Source organism: Ambystoma mexicanum, chromosome 9, assembly GCF_040938575.1.
Source record: "Ambystoma mexicanum isolate Mex_15411 chromosome 9, UKY_AmexF1_1, whole genome shotgun sequence".
In the NCBI taxonomy this organism is placed as follows: domain Eukaryota; kingdom Metazoa; phylum Chordata; class Amphibia; order Caudata; family Ambystomatidae; genus Ambystoma; species Ambystoma mexicanum.
In genome coordinates this window covers 1,527,953,074-1,527,973,857 of record NC_090931.1, presented here as the reverse complement: position 1 = coordinate 1,527,973,857, position 20,784 = coordinate 1,527,953,074, and the positions used below count along the sequence as shown (strand labels likewise).

At 49.0% G+C, this 20,784-nt stretch overlaps 2 protein-coding genes across 2 annotated transcripts in view; one reads left to right on the top strand and one right to left on the bottom strand.

Moving 5' to 3' along the window:
• The window catches only part of LOC138489430 (zinc finger protein 3-like), a 42,141-nt gene extending 36,782 nt beyond the window's left edge, over positions 1 to 5,359 (bottom strand). The window contains exon 1 of the mRNA XM_069617146.1: positions 5,134 to 5,359. The gene's annotated coding sequence lies outside the window, so the exon portion shown is untranslated. The remainder of the gene's footprint in view (positions 1 to 5,133) is intronic.
• LOC138489431 (zinc finger protein 850-like) overlaps positions 1 to 20,784 on the top strand; it is a 316,591-nt gene that overhangs the window by 219,974 nt on the left and 75,833 nt on the right. The window contains exon 4 of the mRNA XM_069617147.1: positions 18,575 to 18,589. Within this exon, the coding sequence (XP_069473248.1) occupies positions 18,575 to 18,589 (15 nt within the window). The remainder of the gene's footprint in view (positions 1 to 18,574; positions 18,590 to 20,784) is intronic.

Here is a 20,784-nt window from a genome sequence, read left to right as displayed (position 1 = left end):
ACATGGTTGAAGACCCTCCTGAGAGGGCACCTTCCCATAGAACAGGTTATTTTCCTGCGTTTTGCTCTCGGTAGAGGGGCTCCCAGACCTTTCTGTGCATTTTAGGAACTTTGGGTTTCACCCTAAGTTACCCAGGGTAATCCAGACGTGGGCCCTGTTAGGAAAGATTTCTCTTTACTGCACCTTTCCTTCCATTTTTTATGAAACCCCAAACTTTACTTTTTGCTTTTATTTTTTATCCGGACCTGTACTTTTTACAATGCAGTGAAGCCTTAAGCTTCCCTACAATGTCTTTTGCTCATCTGTAATTGGGAAACTGACATGTGCTTCAGGCTGTCAGTGCTAGGAAACATTGTTTCCCTTAGTCTTGTTACTTATTTACTACTTTTAGGAACTTGTTATCACTTGTGGTAACTTCTTATCATTCTACAATGCATCTTACAATGCAGCACAACAGGGGTACACTTTTGTTTTTGCTCTAGATTCATACTCAGAGGATTTTTGGTTACTCTAGGTGTGCTAAATGGATAAATTGGTGGTAACAGAGACTTTTTACAATTTTTGGGTGCCTTTGATTTTAGCCTTAACGCGTATGGCTACTAACTGTGGCTAGTGACCAAACATGGCTGTGTCACATGGTTTTTCACCTGTCCTTTGGCCATCTTGTCTTTACCCTTCTTCCTGCCCTGTGAGATGAAGAAAATCCTTATATGGACTTCCAGTGCCCAGGAAACCAGAGGCTTTTGGCGGGTTACTGGGGGGCTATGTGTGTTTGTTGGCAGGATGAGGGCTGGGACTGTCTGGTCCCAATCCACAAACTGGTTTCAGTGTGTCTGAGTGATATGCATGAGTGTTCCCGCCAGTGGTCCTGAATGAACCACTGCTGGGGTGTGTGTGGGGCTAATTCTGCTATTGGCTAGTGGGAGTTTCTGATGTTACCTGGATTTTGGGATAGGAAGAGGACCCCTGCACCCACTCTGGAGACTCTGGAGAGATCCTAGAGAAACCTGAAGGAGCCAAGACTCCTGTTCAGCTGTGAGATCCATTTGGAGACCGGAGACCCATCTGAAGGAGGCCTGGCGACCAACCTCTGCTGCTGTCCTGGAAGAGCTCTGTCTTGCTGTCGATCTTCAGCAGTCCTGTGAGGGAGCGGTGACCCATGGAGTGGAGGGAACAACCATTCCTGACATCTGCCTGGAACTGGGGGGATCCTCAGTTTGTCGTATTAGACTTACCTCAGCGAAACTTCAGATTCCTAGCTTCAAGGGGACCAGAGACAGGAGGGAAAGCCTGACCGTAACAAGCAAGTCCCTTTGCGTAGCTGTGCTACAGTAACCACTGTACGAAGCAGCTTACCCGAGTCAAGTCCAGTCCTGAGAGGGGTCCTGCATCATGTTTTTCTGCATTCTGCCTCCGAGAGTCCTTGCACTAGCCAAAGACACAGACCAGAGATCTGCTCGAACCTGCAACCCCTGCAAATCAAGGACAGAGGCTGATGGCGGGAAAAGCAACCTCCGACCTTCTTCCATTGACCTGCCAAGTCCTGTGAAGAATCGGAGTACGGGGGTGGGGGGTGAGTTACAGTGGTTCTTACCTGCCCCTAAACTCCCTTTAAAAGTTTTGGTAACTTTTCTAAAATGTTTACAATATGTTGGCTTTGCCATTGCTTGCTCACGCAAGTCTTTGAAAATTTGGGGACACTTTTGTTAGTTAGAATAACTTGTCCTCTAACCCGTGGAATCGTCCACTGGACACCAGAGACCCTACCTTCATTTTGTCCAGCATTACAAACTGTGTCAACCTTTTCCTGAACTTTTGGGCATAAGGCCCAAGATAACTTAGGGAAGGGATTTTGAAGCTAGGGTTAATTCTCTGTGGACCTGTAGTGCATAAACTAATCTATACTTTCCTTTGCAGGGGTTTGATCTGTATTATGCCCTACTCTAGTGACTGCATATATATACTGTCTAAGTATAATTTGTGACTCCCGTTGTGTGTACTCATTGTGAACCCTTTACAAGCACACCAACTCTTGAGACTTAGCTTAGACCTCTCATCACTGCTACCTTGAACTGGTTTGGCCACAGCTCCCAGGGTTGTCCCTGTCACAAAACAGGTTGGCCTTCTACACATCTCGAAAGTGAAGACATTAGGGATGATGATTGACCAGGAGCTGAACATGAAGGCTCATGTGAGCTTTCTGGTTTCGTCCACCTCCTATTACCTCAAATTGGTCGCCCAGGTGAGACCTTTTCTGTCACAGGATAATTGTGCCTCCATTGCTAGGGCCATTATAGGTGCCAAATTGGATTACGGGGCAAGTCTGCAGCAGGGCGTAGGGAAAGGAGAAATCATGCGTCTCCAGATGATTCAGAAAAATGCAGTCAGAACATTAAAAGGCCTGAGGTAGCGTGAACATGTCTCATATGCTAGGAGAGAACTTCACTGACTACCTATCTATAGCGAGTAGAGTGACTTTCTGCCTATTGTCTATTACACACAAATGCCTATATGGACTAAGCCCATCCTACCTATCCAAACGCCTTGCATGATTGCCGGCTAGGAGGCCATTAAGATCTAATAATGTGGGGTTACTCAGCACACCGTGGTCTAAACTAATAGGGGTCAACCAGGGGTCATTTGCCTATGCTGCCCCTAAGAGCTGGAATGTGCTGCCTCTCGATTTGAGGCTATGCCAATCCTTCTCTACATTAAAGAAGGACCTGAAAGCCAGGCTGTCTGAATGAATTCCAGTTTAGCATCAGCTCTGCTCCCGGGCCAGGCTCGGCTAAGGGCCCTACTTCATTCCTAGGTACAGTTTTTATCTGTTATGATTGTATGTTGTACATTTTGTTAGTGCTACTATGTCCTCGGGGCTGTGACATGCGCGTTATAAGCATAAATAAATAAATAAATACATCTGTCCCTCAGGTCAGAGTATCGAAAATAAATCAGTCCTAACAGACTGCTTGCTCACTGTGCTTAGAGAGGCACAGCTACACCTCACTGATGAGGCCTGACTAGGCCGAAACACGTGTCTGGGGTTGCTGTTGGTACTCTTGTTCAGAGAAGAATTGCCATAGCATTTCGGTGCTGGGCTGCCCTTGTGGGTGGGACAAAGACTGATATGGAAATGGATATTTCTCCTCTGTGAAAGGTACAATGAGCTAAAACGTGGTTGTAGACCCTCCCGAGTGGGCACTTTCCCATATAACAGGTTATTTGGCCATGTTCGTTATCAGTAGAGGGGCTCCCAGACCTTTCAGTCCTTTATATCCACGCCTATGTTTATGGGATAATGAACTGTGAAATCAATGGGCCTCATTACGAGGTTGCCGCTCAAGAAACAACAGTACTGGTAAGCTTGCCGGTACCGTTGTTTCTGGACCGGCAAACTACGAGTTCTGCACCCACTCGCAGACCATGACGGATGCACCAGCACTGTTGAACACAGTGCCGGTGCATCCGTCCTCCCCATTACCATTGAGTCCAATGGGACTATCCCATATTTGCTGGAAAATTTAAACCCTAGGACTTAAGATACCCCTCCACTCCCAACAACTCACTCATCCTGCCCTCACCAACAACCTTCCCCCAGCTTCGTCTCCCATCTACCACGTCTCACAACCAGGGATCTTCTTGGACTGCATACACAGTTTCAGTCGGTCAATAACTCTACTGCGTACACTGTTTCATCATCAAAGTACATTACATCACAATAATTTACTTTGCTGAAATGTTCCTTGTGGTGGGAAACACAAGGTATGTGTATGTTTGGGGGGCACAAGAGAGTGGGAAGAGTAGGGGCAGGGTGGGCGGAGGATCAAGCCTCCCCACTCCCATTAAAAGAAAAAACAAAAGATTCCACAAGGTAATTTCAGAAAAGTAAATTACTCGATGAAAACAGGCAGAACCCTTTACTGACGTGGCTGCCAAGATCAGACCATTGAACTGATGTACAATCTGCCCCACCTAATCTATCACTCCACTAGAACTTGAATTTCCACTCAGCTGATGGGGGCCAACAACAGATCCCTTGGGAACCCACACTGAGGGATGGGTGGAGGTGGAGAAGGAACAGTGCAAGAGGTTGGAGGAGATCTAGTAAAGGGCAGAGCAGTATGGGCCTCATCACAAGTCTGGCGGTAACCCTTAAATACGGCAGTAGCGCTATTACCGCCGCATTTAAGGTCCGCCAGATCATGGCCTTGGCGGATTTCTCTCCAGCTCTGAGCTGGGGGGAAATCCGCTGAAATTTCCCGCTCTTATCGCCGGCGGGAAATCCACCGGCGGTATGAGCGCGAAATTTCCCCATTGAGCCCAATGGGGAATGGGGAATTCACGAATGGGCTCATTGGGGAATGGGCAATACCCGTTCCGCCGAACCCGTGATCCGGCACTATTAGCACCGGGGGGTTCAGCGGTAGGGCTTTTAGCGCCGGTGCTACCGCCCAACTCGTGATGAGGCCCATCCCATTTTAGAGGGGGACGAAGGAGAGGGGCCTGAGAGTGTGTGTAGGAGGGTGGTGTGATTGACAGCTTGCGGAAGGTGGGGAGACAGGGTGTGAAGGAGAGTGAGGTGACTGACAGCATGGGGAGGGTGTTGAGTGGGGGCATGTAGGGGGGGTGGGTTAATCAGCAGCATCAAAGGCAACATAGAGATCACGGGGGATGGAAACAGAAGAGAGTCTGAAGTGGAGAGAAGTAGTTCTGAGGAACTTGAGATACGAGTGGGGGCCGTTTCTTGCTCACTATTCACTAACTACCACTGTAAAGCACCTCGTTAAGGTATTGCTCTGCTCTAGGCTCTCATACCATACTTATAATATTTCTCATTGAGAGGTTCTCCTTTCTCTTGAGTAAATGCAAAATACAAAAATAAGCGCTGATTTGCTGGCAACTGGCCCCATGTCACAAAGGTCACCTCCAGCCAGTGCTGTTTATTTAGCCAACAGTACAGTGCATGCTGGGAAGATGGGCTTTTAGAGACCCATATTTATTTAATGGGACACGTGAAACTAAAACTCCCATAATCCAATGTGTTCTTTGCTAAAAGGCCAGGCATGGCTGCAATGGGTCCAGGTGGCCGCAAAGACCACGGGCCCCCAGAAATCCTCACCAAGGGCCACTCACCTCATCTGGGCCCTGTCCAGGCACCTCCCACAGGGCTCTCGGGTGACCTTGGAGAGATGTTACTCCACTGGCTGCGGATGGGTTTCTCCCCAGTGATAATAAAGGGGGTTCGTGCCCCTGATCTTGTTTGTATTTCTCCCCAGTGAATGATCGTTGGTCGATCTCTCCCTGGGATCTTGTGGAGTGGGGGTGCTTTCCACTTGTGATCCCGAAAAATGGGAGAGAGTGAAAGGCGGGACAGGACTGCGGCTGCGCAGAACAGAATGCGGGGCACTAATCACATGACCAGAAGGAGAGACTAGAATCACGTGACCGGGAGGCGAGATACTAATCACCAGAGCATGCGCAGAAAAGGAGACCTCAGGACGCAGCATGCGCAACATCGCAAAGCTTTATCAGCAGAGCACATCTAGTGAAGAGACCGCAAAAAAAGCGAAAGTCTTTTGATTTTTGTTTAACGTATCTACAATATCCCACGTTGCTTCAGCAGCTGTTATTTCACCTTTTCATGTGTTGGAAGGTGCTAACATGCTACAGGTAAGATCTGTTTTGCTATGGCATCTGGCATGCTGTGGCATCCTGCATCCCTTGACACATATCATGCTCCTCCACTTCCGGGGCGTCTAGTGAACCTCGGGACAGTGGGAGGGGCTGAGGGGAATCCAAATTTATTTAATGTATCTATTGTGCCTTTGTTAGGCGCTTATACAAGTACATTGTGTTTCAAAGCCCCCACAGGGCAACAGGGAGGGAACAAGGGATAGAAAACAATGCACTGAAGGATAAAAGATGAACCTACTGTTATGGGTGCTGACTACTGGCATTCCGCATGCCCCCTTAGTGCTACAGAGCTCAGCACCTTTGAGGCCCAGTGCGTCGGGCATCCTGGGGGGCACCGGTCTTAGGTGGGGACAGGGCGAGCCATACCCATGCCATGTGGACCCTAGCCACCTTGCTGACAAGAGGGTCCCACAGCATCAGGGCCTGATCACACTGTAGGGGCCTGCAGGCCTAAATGAGACACAGGGCCTCATTACACGGACGGTGGTAAGGGTTAACGGTCACCGTTAATGATACCGGTGACCGTTAACCCTTACCGCCTTACTACGAGGTCCCTTTGCGGGTTGGAGACTTTAACGCCTGCTTTTTGCAGGCGTTAAAAACCAACCCGCAAAGGGACCAGGGAGCTAATTATGGTACCGCAATTTGCGGTGCCGTAATTACCACCTTCCCCATTCCCATTATGCACTATGGGGCAAAAATGGGAAGGGCAATGGGGGAAGGGGGAATTACTGCCCCACCAACCTTGGAATAGGGCGGTAATTCCCCTTTCCTCCAAGGCGGTGCCTGTATTTTACCGGCATGGACCAAGGTGCTAATAGCACCTAATAGCTAATAGCACCTTGGTCCACCACCGTCCTTGTAATGAGGCCCACAGACTCAGTCCTTCCCTTCTGCAGTCTGCATGCGTGCCTGCAATTGCTCCTTTTATTAGCTAGTCATGGCCCACCTTAAAAGGGCAATACACATGGGAGGACCACACATAACACTGGCCATCTTAAAGGGGCAATACCCCTGCGAGGGTCACACACCGCACATACTAGGCCATTTGAACATTCAGAGTGTGCAAGTGCAGGAAGAACGGTAAGGGGGAGGTAGGGGATATGGCCGAACCAAACACATAAAATGCTAGTGTGGTCCAGTTTTCTGGGTCAAACTGGGCCACTTTTCGCCAATGTGGGCCAGTTTATGAGCTACTTCACTATGCAGTTAGTGGTTTTAACTAGTGTTGCTGAAAAATATTCTTTAAAATGCACAATTTACATCACATTTTATTTAAAAATTAACCCTTGGGTACTATTCAAACAGTGTCACAAAAGGAACGAATAGCCATTTGCAACTGTGGGCCACTTTTTCATTGGCGCCGAGACCATTTTATGGCCCAGTCCGACCCTATATAAGTGCCCAGTGCATAAATGCCAACATTCAGAGCCACCTGAGAGGTAGACCTCGATTTCCCTATAGGAATGCATTGGGGCTACAGTAATATTATGTGGGAGAATGTGAAAAATAGCTATATTTTCCACTGAAAATTCAGGAGTCTCCCGCCTAAATCGGAAGGATTGGCATGTATGCTAGTGCAGGAAGTGCTAGGGAACTTTAAACTGTAATAATAAATGGGTAAGTCCATGCCTTCAGCGGCGAAGGCAAGTAAGTCCCAAGGCAAGGGCTGTGTGTAGGCAGAGGCCGAGGCGATTGGGTGTGGGAGGCCAGGGTCCCGAGCACACATAAAGGCCCTGGTCACCAGTCACAGCGACTGTGAGATTGGCAGAGGAGGGAGGAAGGAAAGAAGGATGTGAAAAGGAAAGTCTTGAGAATGTGATTTCATCAGCCGGAGATCAGTTAAAGAGACCTTCACAGGCTGCTCAATGGGCAGCTCACCCTGGGGCATGTCTGCCCTCCCTGCCTAAATAATATAGTGCTCATTTTCTAAACTTGTGAAACTTACAATCAAAGTTACAAGAAAGGAGTACGCTCTTTACCCTTTGCTTTTATGATCTGAGAGATAAGGAACAGAACCAATGCACCCTCCTACATAATCTTGTGTCAAGCACGTATAACCAACGGACCCATAGCTCCCTCCCACATAATCTTGTGTCAAGCACGTATAACCAACAGAACCAAGGCGCCCTCCCACATAATCTTGTGTCGAGCACGTATAACCAACAGAACCATGGCACCCTCCTACATAATCTTGTGTCGAGTATGTATAACCAAGAGAACCAAAGCACCCGCCTACATAATCTTGTGTCGAACACATATAATCAACAGAACCAAAGTGCCCTCCTACATCATCTTGTGTTGAGCATGTATAACCAACAGAACCAAGGCATCCTCCCACATAATCTCTAGTTGAGCACATATAACCAACAGAACCAAGGCATCCTCCTACATAATCTTGTGTCGAGTATGCATAACCAACAGAACCAAGGCATCCTCCCACATAATCTCTAGTTGAGCACATATAACCAACAGAACCATGGCACCCTCCTACATAATCTTGTGTCGAGTATGTATAACCAAGAGAACCAAAGCACCCGCCTACATAATCTTGTGTCGAACACATATAATCAACAGAACCAAAGTGCCCTCCTACATCATCTTGTGTTGAGCATGTATAACCAACAGAACCAAGGCATCCTCCCACATAATCTCTAGTTGAGCACATATAACCAACAGAACCAAGGCATCCTCCTACATAATCTTGTGTCAAGCATGTATAACCAACAGAACCAAGGCATCCTCCCACATAATCTCTAGTTGAGCACATATAACCAACAGAACCATGGCATCCTCCTACATAATCTTGTGTCGAGTATGCATAACCAACAGAACCAAAGCGCCCGCCTACATAATCTTGTGTCAAACACATATAACCAATAGAACCAAGGCCTCCTCCTACATAATCTCGTGTCAAGCACGTATAACCCAACAGAACCAAGACACCCTCCTAAATAATCTCGTGTCAAGCACGTATAACCAACAGAACCAAGGCGCCCTCCCACATAATCTCGTATCCAGCATGTATAACTAGCAAAACCATGGAGCCCTCCTACATAATCTTGTGTTCAGCATGTATAACCAACAGAACCAAAGCGCCCGCCTACATAATCTTGTGTCAAACACATATTACCAACAGAACCAAGGCCTCCTCCTACATAATCTCGTGTTGAGCATGTATAACCAACAGAACCAAGACACCCTCCTAAATAATCTCGTGTCAAGCACTTATAACCAACAGAACCAAGGCGCCCTCCCACATAATCTCGTATCCAGCATGTATAACTAGCAAAACCATGGAGCCCTCCTACATAATCTTGTGTTGAGCATGTATAACCAACAGAACCAAAGCGCCCGCCTACATAATCTTGTGTAAAACACATATTACCAACAGAACCAAGGCCTCCTCCTACATAATCTCGTGTCAAGCACGTATAACCAACAGAACCAAGACACCCTCCTAAATAATCTCGTGTCAAGCACGTATAACCAACAGAACCAAGGCGCCCTCCCACATAATCTCGTATCCAGCATGTATAACTAGCAAAACCATGGAGCCCTCCTACATAATCTTGTGTTCAGCATGTATAACCAACAGAACCAAGGCGCCCTCCTACATAATCCTGTGTCGAGCACATATAACCAACAGAACCAAGGCGCCCTCCTGCATAATCTTGTGTCGAGCACGTATAACCAACAGAACCAAGACACCCTGCTACATAATCGTGTGTTGAGCATGTATAACCAACAGAACCAAGGTGCCCTCCCACATAATCTTGTGTCAGGCATGTATAACCAACAGAACCAAGGCACCCTCCTACATAATCTTGTGTTGAGCACATAAAAAACAACAGAACCAAGGAGACCTCCTACATAATCTTGTGTTGAGCACGTATAAACAACAGAACCAAGGCACCCTCCTACATAATCTCATGTCAAGCACGTATAACCCACAGAACCAAGGTGCCCTTCTACATAATCTCGTGTCCTTCAGGTATAACCAAGAAAAGGAAGGAAAATGGAACATAAACAACCTGATTACTCAAACCAAATAGCCTGAAATATTTGAATTTGTGGAAGTGAGCAGAGCAGGCAAGGGTATCTCATGTACCTTGTTTTAATGTTAACATCTCGAGCTCCAGTCCCTAAAGAGAATTGGGCAAATGCCTTCTTAAGAGGCTACTGAAAATGAGGTTATTTTAAAGGATATTTATTTATTTATTTTATCTATTGGACATTTGCATGGCACCTATCCACAAGTGTTTCCAGGTGCCACAAGACAAGTTGGGGGGGGTACAAGGAAAAACAACAAAAAAAGTTATGTTGGCCGTGTGACAATCCTACAGTGCAAGTACAAGACAAGTTGAAAAGTGCAGGGGGTGTTAGAGGGAGAAGTGCAGGAGTGGGGTGCCCAAAGGAGGGGGGTGGATAAGGGCTGGGGGGCCTAAGGTGGCAAGTGCAAGGGGAAAGAGAGGGAGCAAGGGAGGATGAGTGCAGTGGACAGGAAGACCAGGTTAGGGCTAGTCTTGGGAGGGGAGCCCAAGGGCAAGTGCTGGCAGTTGGTGCTGGGGGCACTGGTAGGGGTGTGTTCTGGCCCTTGTATGACTCTGAAGGAACCAGGCCCCAGTCACAGCTGCAGAGGGAATGTTAGCACGACAGGGGAAGAAGGATTGAAGGGGAGAAGAGGACATTCTTGAGAAGTTTCTGGAACTTAAGAAGATCCGGCTCAAGTCTGAGGGGGCAGGGAGGCCATTCCAGAGGGAGGCACCACCCAAGGAAAGGGATCCACCTCCGATCCTCTGCTTGGAGAAACGTTTGACCTGAAGAGAATTGGAGCCAGAGGACCGAAGGACTCTGGCCGGGAGGTATTTAGGGAGGGAAAGCTGGATGTAGAGAGGTCCCAGGCCCCAGACAGCCTTGTGGATGAAGCAAAGGGTCTTGAATGTGATCCTTGTGTTCACCAGAAGCCAGTGGAGAGATTTTAGGGCTGCAGAGATGCAGTCCCTGGGCTTGATGCCTAGGATAAGTCTTGCAGTCCTATTCTGGATTAGTTGAAGGGGCAATGGGAGAAAGAGGCTGATTGAGGAAGATGCTGTTGCAGTAATCCAGCCTAGAAGGAACCAGGGCTCTGGAGACATTGAGCTTCTGGGGAAAGGAGAGGAAATGTAGAATGTTCCCCCGGAGGAGATGGACGTCTTGGCAAGGTCTGTGAAGTGTGGTGAGAAAGAGAGATAGGAGTCAAAAGTGTTCCCAAGGTTTATTGCCTCACAGGTGGGTGAGAGGAGGGGGGCCAAGGAGGCTGGCCAGAAAGTGGGGGGGGAGAACAAGGAGCAGGCGTCCCAATGAGAAGTGTCTCTGTCTCACTGGCATTAAGACAGAGATCATTGGAAGAGCGCCATGCCTGAATAGCAGTCAGGAAGTCAGCTATGCGGGTGGAGGGGGAGGAGGAAGAGGATGGCAGCTTGAATGAGAGCTGTGTGTTGTCTGCATAATACAGGAAATGCAGGGAGAAGGTGGAGATCAAGTGGGCCAGAGGGACCCAGTAGATGTTGAGGAGCCATTGCGATAGGATAGAGCCCTGAAGGAAGCCACAGGTAGAGATTGAGGTGGAGTAGAGAAAGGGACCCATTTACAATTGGGAGGGTCTGTTTGAATGGAAGGAGGTCAGCCACGCCAGTGCGCTGTCCATGGTTCTCACAGTATCATGGAGACGGTTTATGAGGATGGGGTGGTTGACAGTGTCAAAGGCAGATGAAAGATTGAGGAGGATCAGAACAGAGGGGGTATTTGTGTCCATGTTAGAGAGTAGGTCTTCACTGGTGTTCAGGAGAGCAGTTTCCGTCCCTCTGTATGCCCTGGAACCCGACTGATGGTCATGGAGGCAGCCAGCCATTTCAGTGTGGAAGGTCAGTTGGGGGATTACCAGCCTCTCCATGAGTTTGCCCAAAAAGGGGTGATAGAGTTAGGCAGATAGTTAGCCAGGCAGAAAGCATCAGCAGACGGCATCTTTAGGAGAGGGTGCACATGAGAGTGCTTATAATGTGGGAAGATAGCTCAGTGGCAACATACTCGCCTTGGAAGCAAGACGATGTGGAGCAACACAGGTTCGATCCCCGGGTCAGCGCTTAGAAACCTTTGGGTATTAAGCGAGTTATAAATAATATCATATCATATCATGTCATATCATAGGATAATGTGGACTAAAGAGTGGCATCACCCATATTAATGCACCCCCTCCTAGAGGAAATACATTATGTTATGTTAGTGGGAGTCATACTACATTCCGCTGACAACTGCATGGTCTCCAGGCGCTCTAGCAGACCTAAATGAGAAGGTGGGGCTTGGTGGTTATTGCGGAGAGAGGGATAATGCAAGGTAGCTTTGCTGTTGTGTTGATGCTTGTACATTGGATGTACCCTGAGCTCTGCATGCAGGTCGGTTCCTAGGTGTCATGTGACAAGGGCATAGATCATTTGTGTGCAAAGTTGTGCCCTTTCGTGCATGTGTTGCTGGAATGCAATTGCCGCAAATGTGATGTGTATGTGGGTTGCAGGGCTGTTCTCTGATGTCCGGTGAGAGATTAATTCTTGCGCCTCGAAATGACTGAGATTCATAGGTGGTGCTTTATTCATTTTCTAGAAACAAATAAATATTATTCAATTGTCATGTGTGAGTAGCTTACTTGGTATGCGTATGATGTGTTTCAGCATTAGGGATGTAACAGTATTACGGTATACCGTTAAAGATACCGTGAACCACTTAATTGAACAATAATAACCGTCACATTGTTTATACCGGTATACCGTTCATACCGTTAAGTGTGCTTTTCAATCTGATTTGGAAAGGCTGCAGTAAGCAAGTGCTGCACAGTCTTGGTCTTGCACTGTTGGATGTGCCGTCTGCCAAGTAGTTTCAGTTGGAGCAGTTTTTAATGCCATTCCATAAACCACACGTGCCTGACACAAAATCAGTATGTTAGCAATAGGAAGAATAAATACAGTACCAAGAAGGAAAAGGGTTTACTTTTTTTTTTAAAGCGCTCACACAGCCTGCGGGCATCAAGGCGGTGTTAAAGAAATTGTTTATTTAGTTGTGTAATTTGCGTATTTATAATACGCTTAAACACCCAGAGGTTTCTAAGCGCTGACCCAGGGAAATCGAACCTGTGCTGCTTCGTGTCGTCTTGCTTCCAAGGCACGCACGTTGCCGCTGAGCTATCCTCCCGGGACTTTGGGTTGGCGGCTTTGGGGTTTATATATTTATAATGGATAATGTTTTCTAAACATATGACGATGGGGGATGTCCCTGGTTCCATCATTGAATTTACATATAAGTCACACTGCGAAATGTACTCATCTTTGTGGGTATTCCCTGCTGCCATACCAAAGGGTAACATGTCCGTGATTAATGAACACCTTTTGGCCCGGAAGTAAACTAAAGGCTGAGAGAGGGAGACAGAGAAAGTGAGAGAAAGTGAGAGAAAGCGAGAGAAAGCGAGAGAAAGAGAGAAAGAGAGAGAAAGAGAGAGAAAGAGAGAACAAACATATACTACCATCAAACTCCATTGATCTGTGGCATGTAGGGTATCAAGATGGCAACATGTTCATCTTCACCAGTAGCCAGTGGGTGAGCTAAAAGCCTTAATAACCACTTAAGAAAAGCTATTCAGTTTGCTTTGCCAGTTGCAGCAGGGCTTCCCCCTCCTCCTCTCCACACGTGTGTTTGGTGGAAGCAAGGGGTGGCATTTCAGTGGAAAGTATGTTGAAAAGCCCAATTCTGGCCCTGGGTGCCTGGTTTTGTTTGTGATGATAAATCTGACAATTTATGACCTTTTAGAAAATATTTGTTAAAATTAGTTAACTCCTACTATACCATGATAACCATGATATACCGTCATTTGGCAAGAAGGTTATTGTACCGTCAAAAAACTAATACCGTGACACCCCTATTCAGCATAGAGGTTGAGAGTGCTCAGGAGGTTAGTGAATGGCTCAGTGGGCAACTCAGAACATCCATTTGGCGTGGCCATGACAACCTTACAGAAGGAGAGCCATTTGGGCAATGTCTCAGTTATTTTGCCCTTTCCGGAGAGGTACTTGAAAGGATATGTCCTGAGGTACACTTGAGAGGGCTGGTGTCATACCTGCCAGACCCAGACAGGCTTCTTATGCCTCTGCACAATCACCTGTCAAGAAGTGTAGGGTTATGCAGTCCGCCCGGTACTTGCAGTCCGCCCGGTACTTTGCAACCAGAACAGCTGCAAGACCTTTTTACTCTCGGTACAGAATTACTGAGAGATTCCCATGGAAACATTGCTAAGCATGCACGTGTAGGGTCACGTGGTTGTGGGTGTGTCTCCTCTACTTAAGCCCTGTGGTGACCTTCTCCGATGCTTCTGATTAGCGTTTTGTGTTTTGGCTTGAAGCTTAACGCTCGTTCCAGCTAGCGATTAATGTTTGTTTACATTCCATTCGGCATTCAGTTTGATTCATCTCATTCGGATTCATTGTAGCCTCACTGGTGAGTCAGCAGCCTGCTTCCCAGATCAGAGGTTGCTGCTCTCGCTGGCGTTCTGCCAGTTTTTCGTTCTGCCGGCTTCGGGGGAGAATTTCCTATCCGCCACCTGTGATACGCACCTGGACTTTCCTCAGCTGCGGCCCGTTTTCATTGCCGCTACAGAGCAACGCGGCTTCAGCACCCATTAAGCCGCACAGAGGCCGCAGCTTCCAGCTTCTTTCCGACGCCGCAGGTAACGTAGCAATTACCCACAGCTGCAGTCCTTCCAACGCCGGCTTTCAGCTTCTTCTCGACGCCGCAGGTAACGTGGCAATTACCCACAGCTGCAGTCCTTCCAACACCGGTTTTCAGCTTCTTCCTGACACCGCAGGTAATGTGGCAAATACACGCAGCTACAGTCCTTCCAACGCCGGCTTTCAGCTTCTTCTCGACGCCGCAGGTAACGTGGCAATTACCCACAGCTGCAGTGCTTCCAACGCCGGTTTTCAGCTTCTTCCCGATGCTGCAGTTAACATAGCAAATACACGCAGCTACAGTCCTTCCAACGCCGGTTTTCAGCTTCTTCCCGATGCCGCATGTAATGTGGCAATTACCCGCAGCTGCAGTCCTTCCAACGCCAGTTTTCAGCTTCTTCCCGATGCCGCAGGTAACGTAGCAATTACCCGCAGCTGCAGTCCTTCCAACGCCGGCTTTCAGCTTCTTCCCGACGCCGCAGGTAACGTAGCAAATACACCCAGCTACAGTCCTTCCAACGCCGGTTGTCAGCTTCTTCTCGACGCCGCAGGTAATGTGGCAATTACCCGCAGCTGCAGTCCTTCCAACGCCGGCTTTCAGCTTCTTCCCGACGCCGCAGGTAACGTGACAAATACACCCAGCTACAGTCCTTCCAACGCCGGTTTTCAGCTTCTTCCCGACGCCGCAGTTAACATAGCAAATACACGCAGCTACAGTCCTTCCAATGCCTGTTTTCAGCTTCTTCCCAAAGCCGCAGGTAACGTGGCAATTACCCGCAGCTGCAGTCCTTCCAACGCCGGTTTTCAGCTTCTTCCCGACGCCGCAGTTAACATAGCAAATACACGCAGCTACAGTCCTTCCAATGCCTGTTTTCAGCTTCTTCCCAAAGCCGCAGGTAACGTGGCACTTACCCGCAGCTGCAGTCCTTCCAACGCCGACTTTCAGCTTCTCGATGCCGCAGGTAATGTGGCAATTACCCACAGCTGCAGTCCTTCCAACGCCGGTTTTCAGCTTCTCGACGCCACATGTAACGTGGCAAATACAACCAGCTACAGTCCTTCCAACGCCGGTTTTCAGCTTCTTCCCGACGCCGCAGTTAACATAGCAAATACATGCAGCTACAGTCCTTCCAATGCCGGTTTTCAGGTTCTTCCCAACGCCGCAGGTAACGTGGCAAATATGCGCAGCTGCAGTCCTTCCAACACCGGTTTTCAGCTTCTTCCTGACACCGCAGGTAATGTGGCAAATACACGCAGCTACAGTCCTTCCAACGCCGGTTTTCAGCTTCTTCCCGATGCCGCAGGTAACGTAGCAATTACCCGCAGCTGCAGTCCTTCCAACGCCGGCTTTCAGCTTCTTCCCGACGCCGCAGGTAACGTGGCAAATACACCCAGCTACAGTCCTTCCAACGCCGGTTTTCAGCTTCTTCTCGACGCCACAGGTAATGTGGCAATTACCCGCAGCTGCAGTCCTTCCAACGCCGGCTTTCAGCTTCTTCCCGACGCCGCAGGTAACGTAGCAAATACACCCAGCTACAGTCCTTCCAACGCCGGTTTTCAGCTTCTCGACGCCGCAGGTAATGTGGCAATTACCCGCAGCTGCAGTCCTTCCAACGCCGGCTTTCAGCTTCTTCCCGACGCCGCAGGTAACGTAGCAATTACCCACAGCTGCAGTCCTTCCAACGCCGGCTTTCAGCTTCTTCCCGACGCCGCAGTTAGCATAGCAAATACACGCAGCTACAGTCCTTCCAATGCCTGTTTTCAGCTTCTTCCCAAAGCCGCAGGTAACGTGGCAATTACCCGCAGCTGCAGTCCTTCCAACGCCGGTTTTCAGCTTCTTGCCGACGCCGCAGTTAACATAGCAAATACACACAGCTACAGTCCTTCCAATGCCTGTTTTCAGCTTCTTCCCAAAGCCGCAGGTAACGTGGCAATTACCCGCAGCTGCAGTCCTTCCAACGCCGGTTTTCAGCTTCTCGACGCCACATGTAACGTGGCAAATACAACCAGCTACAGTCCTTCCAAAGCCGGTTTTCAGCTTCTTCCCGACGCCGCAGTTAACATAGCAAATACACGCAGCTACAGTCCTTCCAATGCCGGTTTTCAGGTTCTTCCCAACGCCGCAGGTAACGTGGCAAATATGCGCAGCTGCAGCCCTTCCAACACCGGTTTTCAGCTTCTTCCTGACACCGCAGGTAATGTGGCAAATACACGCAGCTACAGTCCTTCCAATGCCGGTTTTCAGCTTCTTCCCGATGCCGCAGTTAACGTGGCAATTACCCGCAGCTGCAGTCCTTCCAACGCCGGCTTTCAGCTTCTTCTCAACGCCGCAGGTAACGTGGCAAATACACCCAGCTACAGTCCTTCCAATGTCGGTTTTCAGCTTCTTCCCGACGCTGCAGGTAACGTGGCAAATACACACAGCTACAGTCCTTCCAATGCCTGTTTTCAGCTTCTTCCCAAAGCCGCAGGTAACGTGGCAATTACCCGCAGCTGCAGTCCTTCCAACGCTGGCTTTCAGCTTCTTCCTGACACCGCATGAAACGCGGCAATTACCCGAAGCTACAGACCTTCCAACACGACTTTTAACAATTTCAAAACTGCAGCTCACAGCTCGTCTCAACGCTGCACAGAAGCCTGCCACTCTCAGCCCATCAACGCCACAGGAAGCACCCAGCCTGCCGCTCTCCCCACGGCATAGGGTGCTTCTGGCGTCTCTTCAAACCTGTGCATATGCAAGGCTAATTAAACCCATATTCCGCTGTCTAAATGTTAAGGGCAAGATATTCCACATTATTTCAGGCTTTTGCTGCCATCAGCATTGGCCGTTCTCTCTAATTGATTACCTACAGTTATCTGGTGAAAGACTTGAGGCTTATCCTTAGTGGAATCCGTTTTTTCTGTTCTGTGCACTTAACTTATAGACACAGTGCTGCTTTTGCGCACCAGCCCGACACTAGTGCGTCCCCCGTGCCGTACGAGTTTAGCCCCTTACTAACCTTCTTCCTTTCCCTCATCTTCTTTGAGCCATTGATTCTGCAAGTTCCAGGTCTTCAAGAATTTGCGGATCCATCCCAAGGTAGGGAACCAGTTCTACTCTTTTCAGAGGGTTGGGGATTGTGTTGGTTTAATCTGTGTTTGCGTGGTAGCATTTATAATTGCCTTCAGTATCCCAGCATAACAGAATCAGAAGCCCGAATGGATGTATAGGAAACACTGACATCCCTTTTACAAGTGGTAGCAGAATTGAGGAACGACATGACCATGGCTCACGATTCCAAGCACCATACCATTGATGTTCTTCAGGATACTGTAAGGGAACAGAATCAAGGTGGTATAGTTCCTCAGGCATTGGCCTCAGGCTTTTGGTTACCACAACCTAAACAGGAGACAATGGGCCTCATTACAACTCTGGCGGTAGCGGTGCCATTAAAAACGGCACGGCTGCCGCTGGAGTTGCATTTTTTCTGGCACCTGTGAATGGGCAAGAACCGGTTCATGCTGAGTTAGGCGGACTTGGTAATTGCCCATTTTTGGGTGCCGGAATTAAGGGCCTTCCAATCCCCATATTTCCCCATAGGGCTGAATGGGGATGGGGACGTCGGATGCACCGGCACATTCAGAGTTGTGCCGGTGCATCCAACGTGCTCTGCTCGTGGGTGCGTTACACCCGCCAGGAAAAACCTGGCAGGTGAAACGGTTCCCGAGAGCAGAGCCCGTAGTATGGAGGTCCGGGAAGTACTGTCATGCCTGTGCCACTGGTGTACACATTGGCAACCATCATGGACTATTTGGAACTCACTTATCTTCATAATGCTCTTTGAACAACCCCTATTCACACTTTGGTCCTTAATTTCCATTTTCACGACTTTGGTATTTTCTGATTTAAATCAGCTAACTACATGTACCATAATGCACCTTGCTACAGTCATCCATTCCTGGCTATTCCCATTCATCAGTATGGGAACCACAATCCCCAGAAGCCCTAGCGACCAGTGCTGCTTCCACCTTCTCAGGACCAGAGAGGGAGGAGGCAGATTACCTTCAGGTGTGCTGCTCCAGGTGCTGCCAATTAGCCTGCCTCAGTACAGGGCAGGGCTGTATTTAAGCAGCTGCCTGCAGGAGCTCAGTCTCTTGCATCAAGAGTTCTCCCAGCCCCTTTTTGCCTTGAGCCACGATTTGTATGCTGTTACTGTTTCCGTATTATCCTGCTTCTGATCCAGTGCCTTGCTGCCCAGCTCCTCTGGGCTCTCTGCCCTCCAGCCAGCTACACTCCTCTGCCTTCATCCCTAGTCCTCTGGGCTCCCTGCCTCGCTGGCCTGCTCCTCTGGGCTCCCTGTCTCGCTGCCCTGCTCCTCTGGGCTCCCTGCCTCGCTGCCTGCTAGACTCCTCTGCCTTCAGCCCTAGTACTCTGGGCTCCCTGCCTCGCTGCCCTGCTCCTCGGGGCTCCCAACATTGCAGCATGCTACACTCCTCTGCCTGCAGCCCTGGTCCTCTGGGCTCCCTGACTCGCTGCCCTGCTCCTCTGGGCTCCCTGCCTTGCAGCCTGCTACACTCCTCTGCCTGCAGCCCTGGTCCTCTGGGCTCCCCGACTCGCTGCCCTGCTCCTCTGGGCTCCCTGCCTTGCAGCCTGCTACACTCCTCTGCCTTCAGCCCTAGTCCTCTGGGCTCCCTGCCTCGCTGCCCTGCTCCTCTGGGCTCGCTCCTTGCTGCCCTGCTCCTCTAGGCTCTCTGTCCGCAGCCTACTACAGCTCTCCGCTCTGCTCCTCTGGACTTCTTTCCTTGCAGCCTACTACAGTCCTCTGCAGTCCTCAACAGTTTGCCTGCACCTTGTGCCATCCGTTACTCCAGCCCTGCTTCCTTGTTTGCAGCCCCCCCCCCCCTGTTTCCTGGTTACTGCTCCCTTGCTTTCTTCCTTGTTTGCAACCCCCTGTTCTTGATCCCTGTCCTTCTCTTCCTTGAGTCTTCTATCCTCCCCTTAGGTTATCCATTTCAGTTATTCTGTTTCCTTCATTTCCTTCTACTAGCTTTCTCTTGTCTTTCCAGCCCTGAGTTACTGTTCTACTATTCCATGTACAGTTTCCGGTTACCATTCCCTACAGTTAGATACTAGGTTTCTGCCCTTCCTTTTTTCCAGATTCTGTTCTGAACCTTGTTCTCTTTGACTTCCTTTTCCCTGGATATTTCTGTTCTTGTCTTCACTTGTGTCTTATGTAAATCCTTTGTACAGAGCTTGACTGTTGGTTTCTGGCAGGCAACCTCTCCCCCTTCCCTTGTCACGTTTTCAGTGTTGTACTTCGTGTCATTGTTTGGTTCCTGCTGGACCTGTACAGGCTTCAGTCTCGTGAAGTACTGTTACCTTGTTCGTGCCATAGGGTTCAGGTACAAACACCCACTGCTGTTGTTCCCAGCCATGAGCATACAGAGTGGGCTCCTGTAATAGCAATCTGTGCAGAAGGATGGAGTTTCCACAGGTCCGTGGAACACTCTTTCCCATTTCTGCATACACCCCAAGAGGGAATCCAGTTTGTTTGTACCTTTGTATTCCCTGCTCCTTTTTGTTCACAGCTACTGTTGCCTATTCTTCTTTCTTGTAGAGCTTCCTGCTGTGTGTGCTTATCTGTCACCTTACATCAGCACAGCCACCCAAAACCTACCTGGGTGCCCTGTGCCACTCTTGACAGAGTGCCATCCTTGGCAAGTACGGTACTGGCATGCTTACCGGTACCGTACTTCCCAGACCGCCATGCTCGTAATGAGGGCCAAGGCCTGTATATATGCCTTTGCAATTCCCATTGGCCCCACCCGAGAGGTTTACGGGTGACCCTAAATCCTACAGGACCTTTGTGAACCAATGCAGGTTGTATTTCCTTTGTCGTCTGGCTTCGTTTCCGGACTCAGCAACCAAGGAAGCGTTTTTACTTTCTTATTTAGGGGAAACCGCTGCCTCTTGGGCTAATCCTTTGTTGGAACTAACAGCAAATGTTTATATGACTGTGATGCACTGCTTACTGCTATGAGTAGGGTTTTTGACATGTGGTATGCCACGCAAGCAAAAGATCTAGAACTATTCAATTTGCATCAAAGCACACATTCCTTTTTGAGCTAGTTGGCCAAATGTAATCAATTAGCGGCCGAGACGGAGTGGCCTGAGGGCAAGAAGTCTGCGTTTTTTTACACAGGTCTTTCTGAGGAATTGAAGGACACGCTTTCCACAGTACCCATGGTCCCCACGCGGTTCAGTGAACTAGTAGACCTGGTTCTCTAAAGTGACGCTTGAAGGTCTGTTAGGAAGGTTGAAAAGAGGCTCCTCCCAGCAGCAGTTCCATGGCTGAAGACA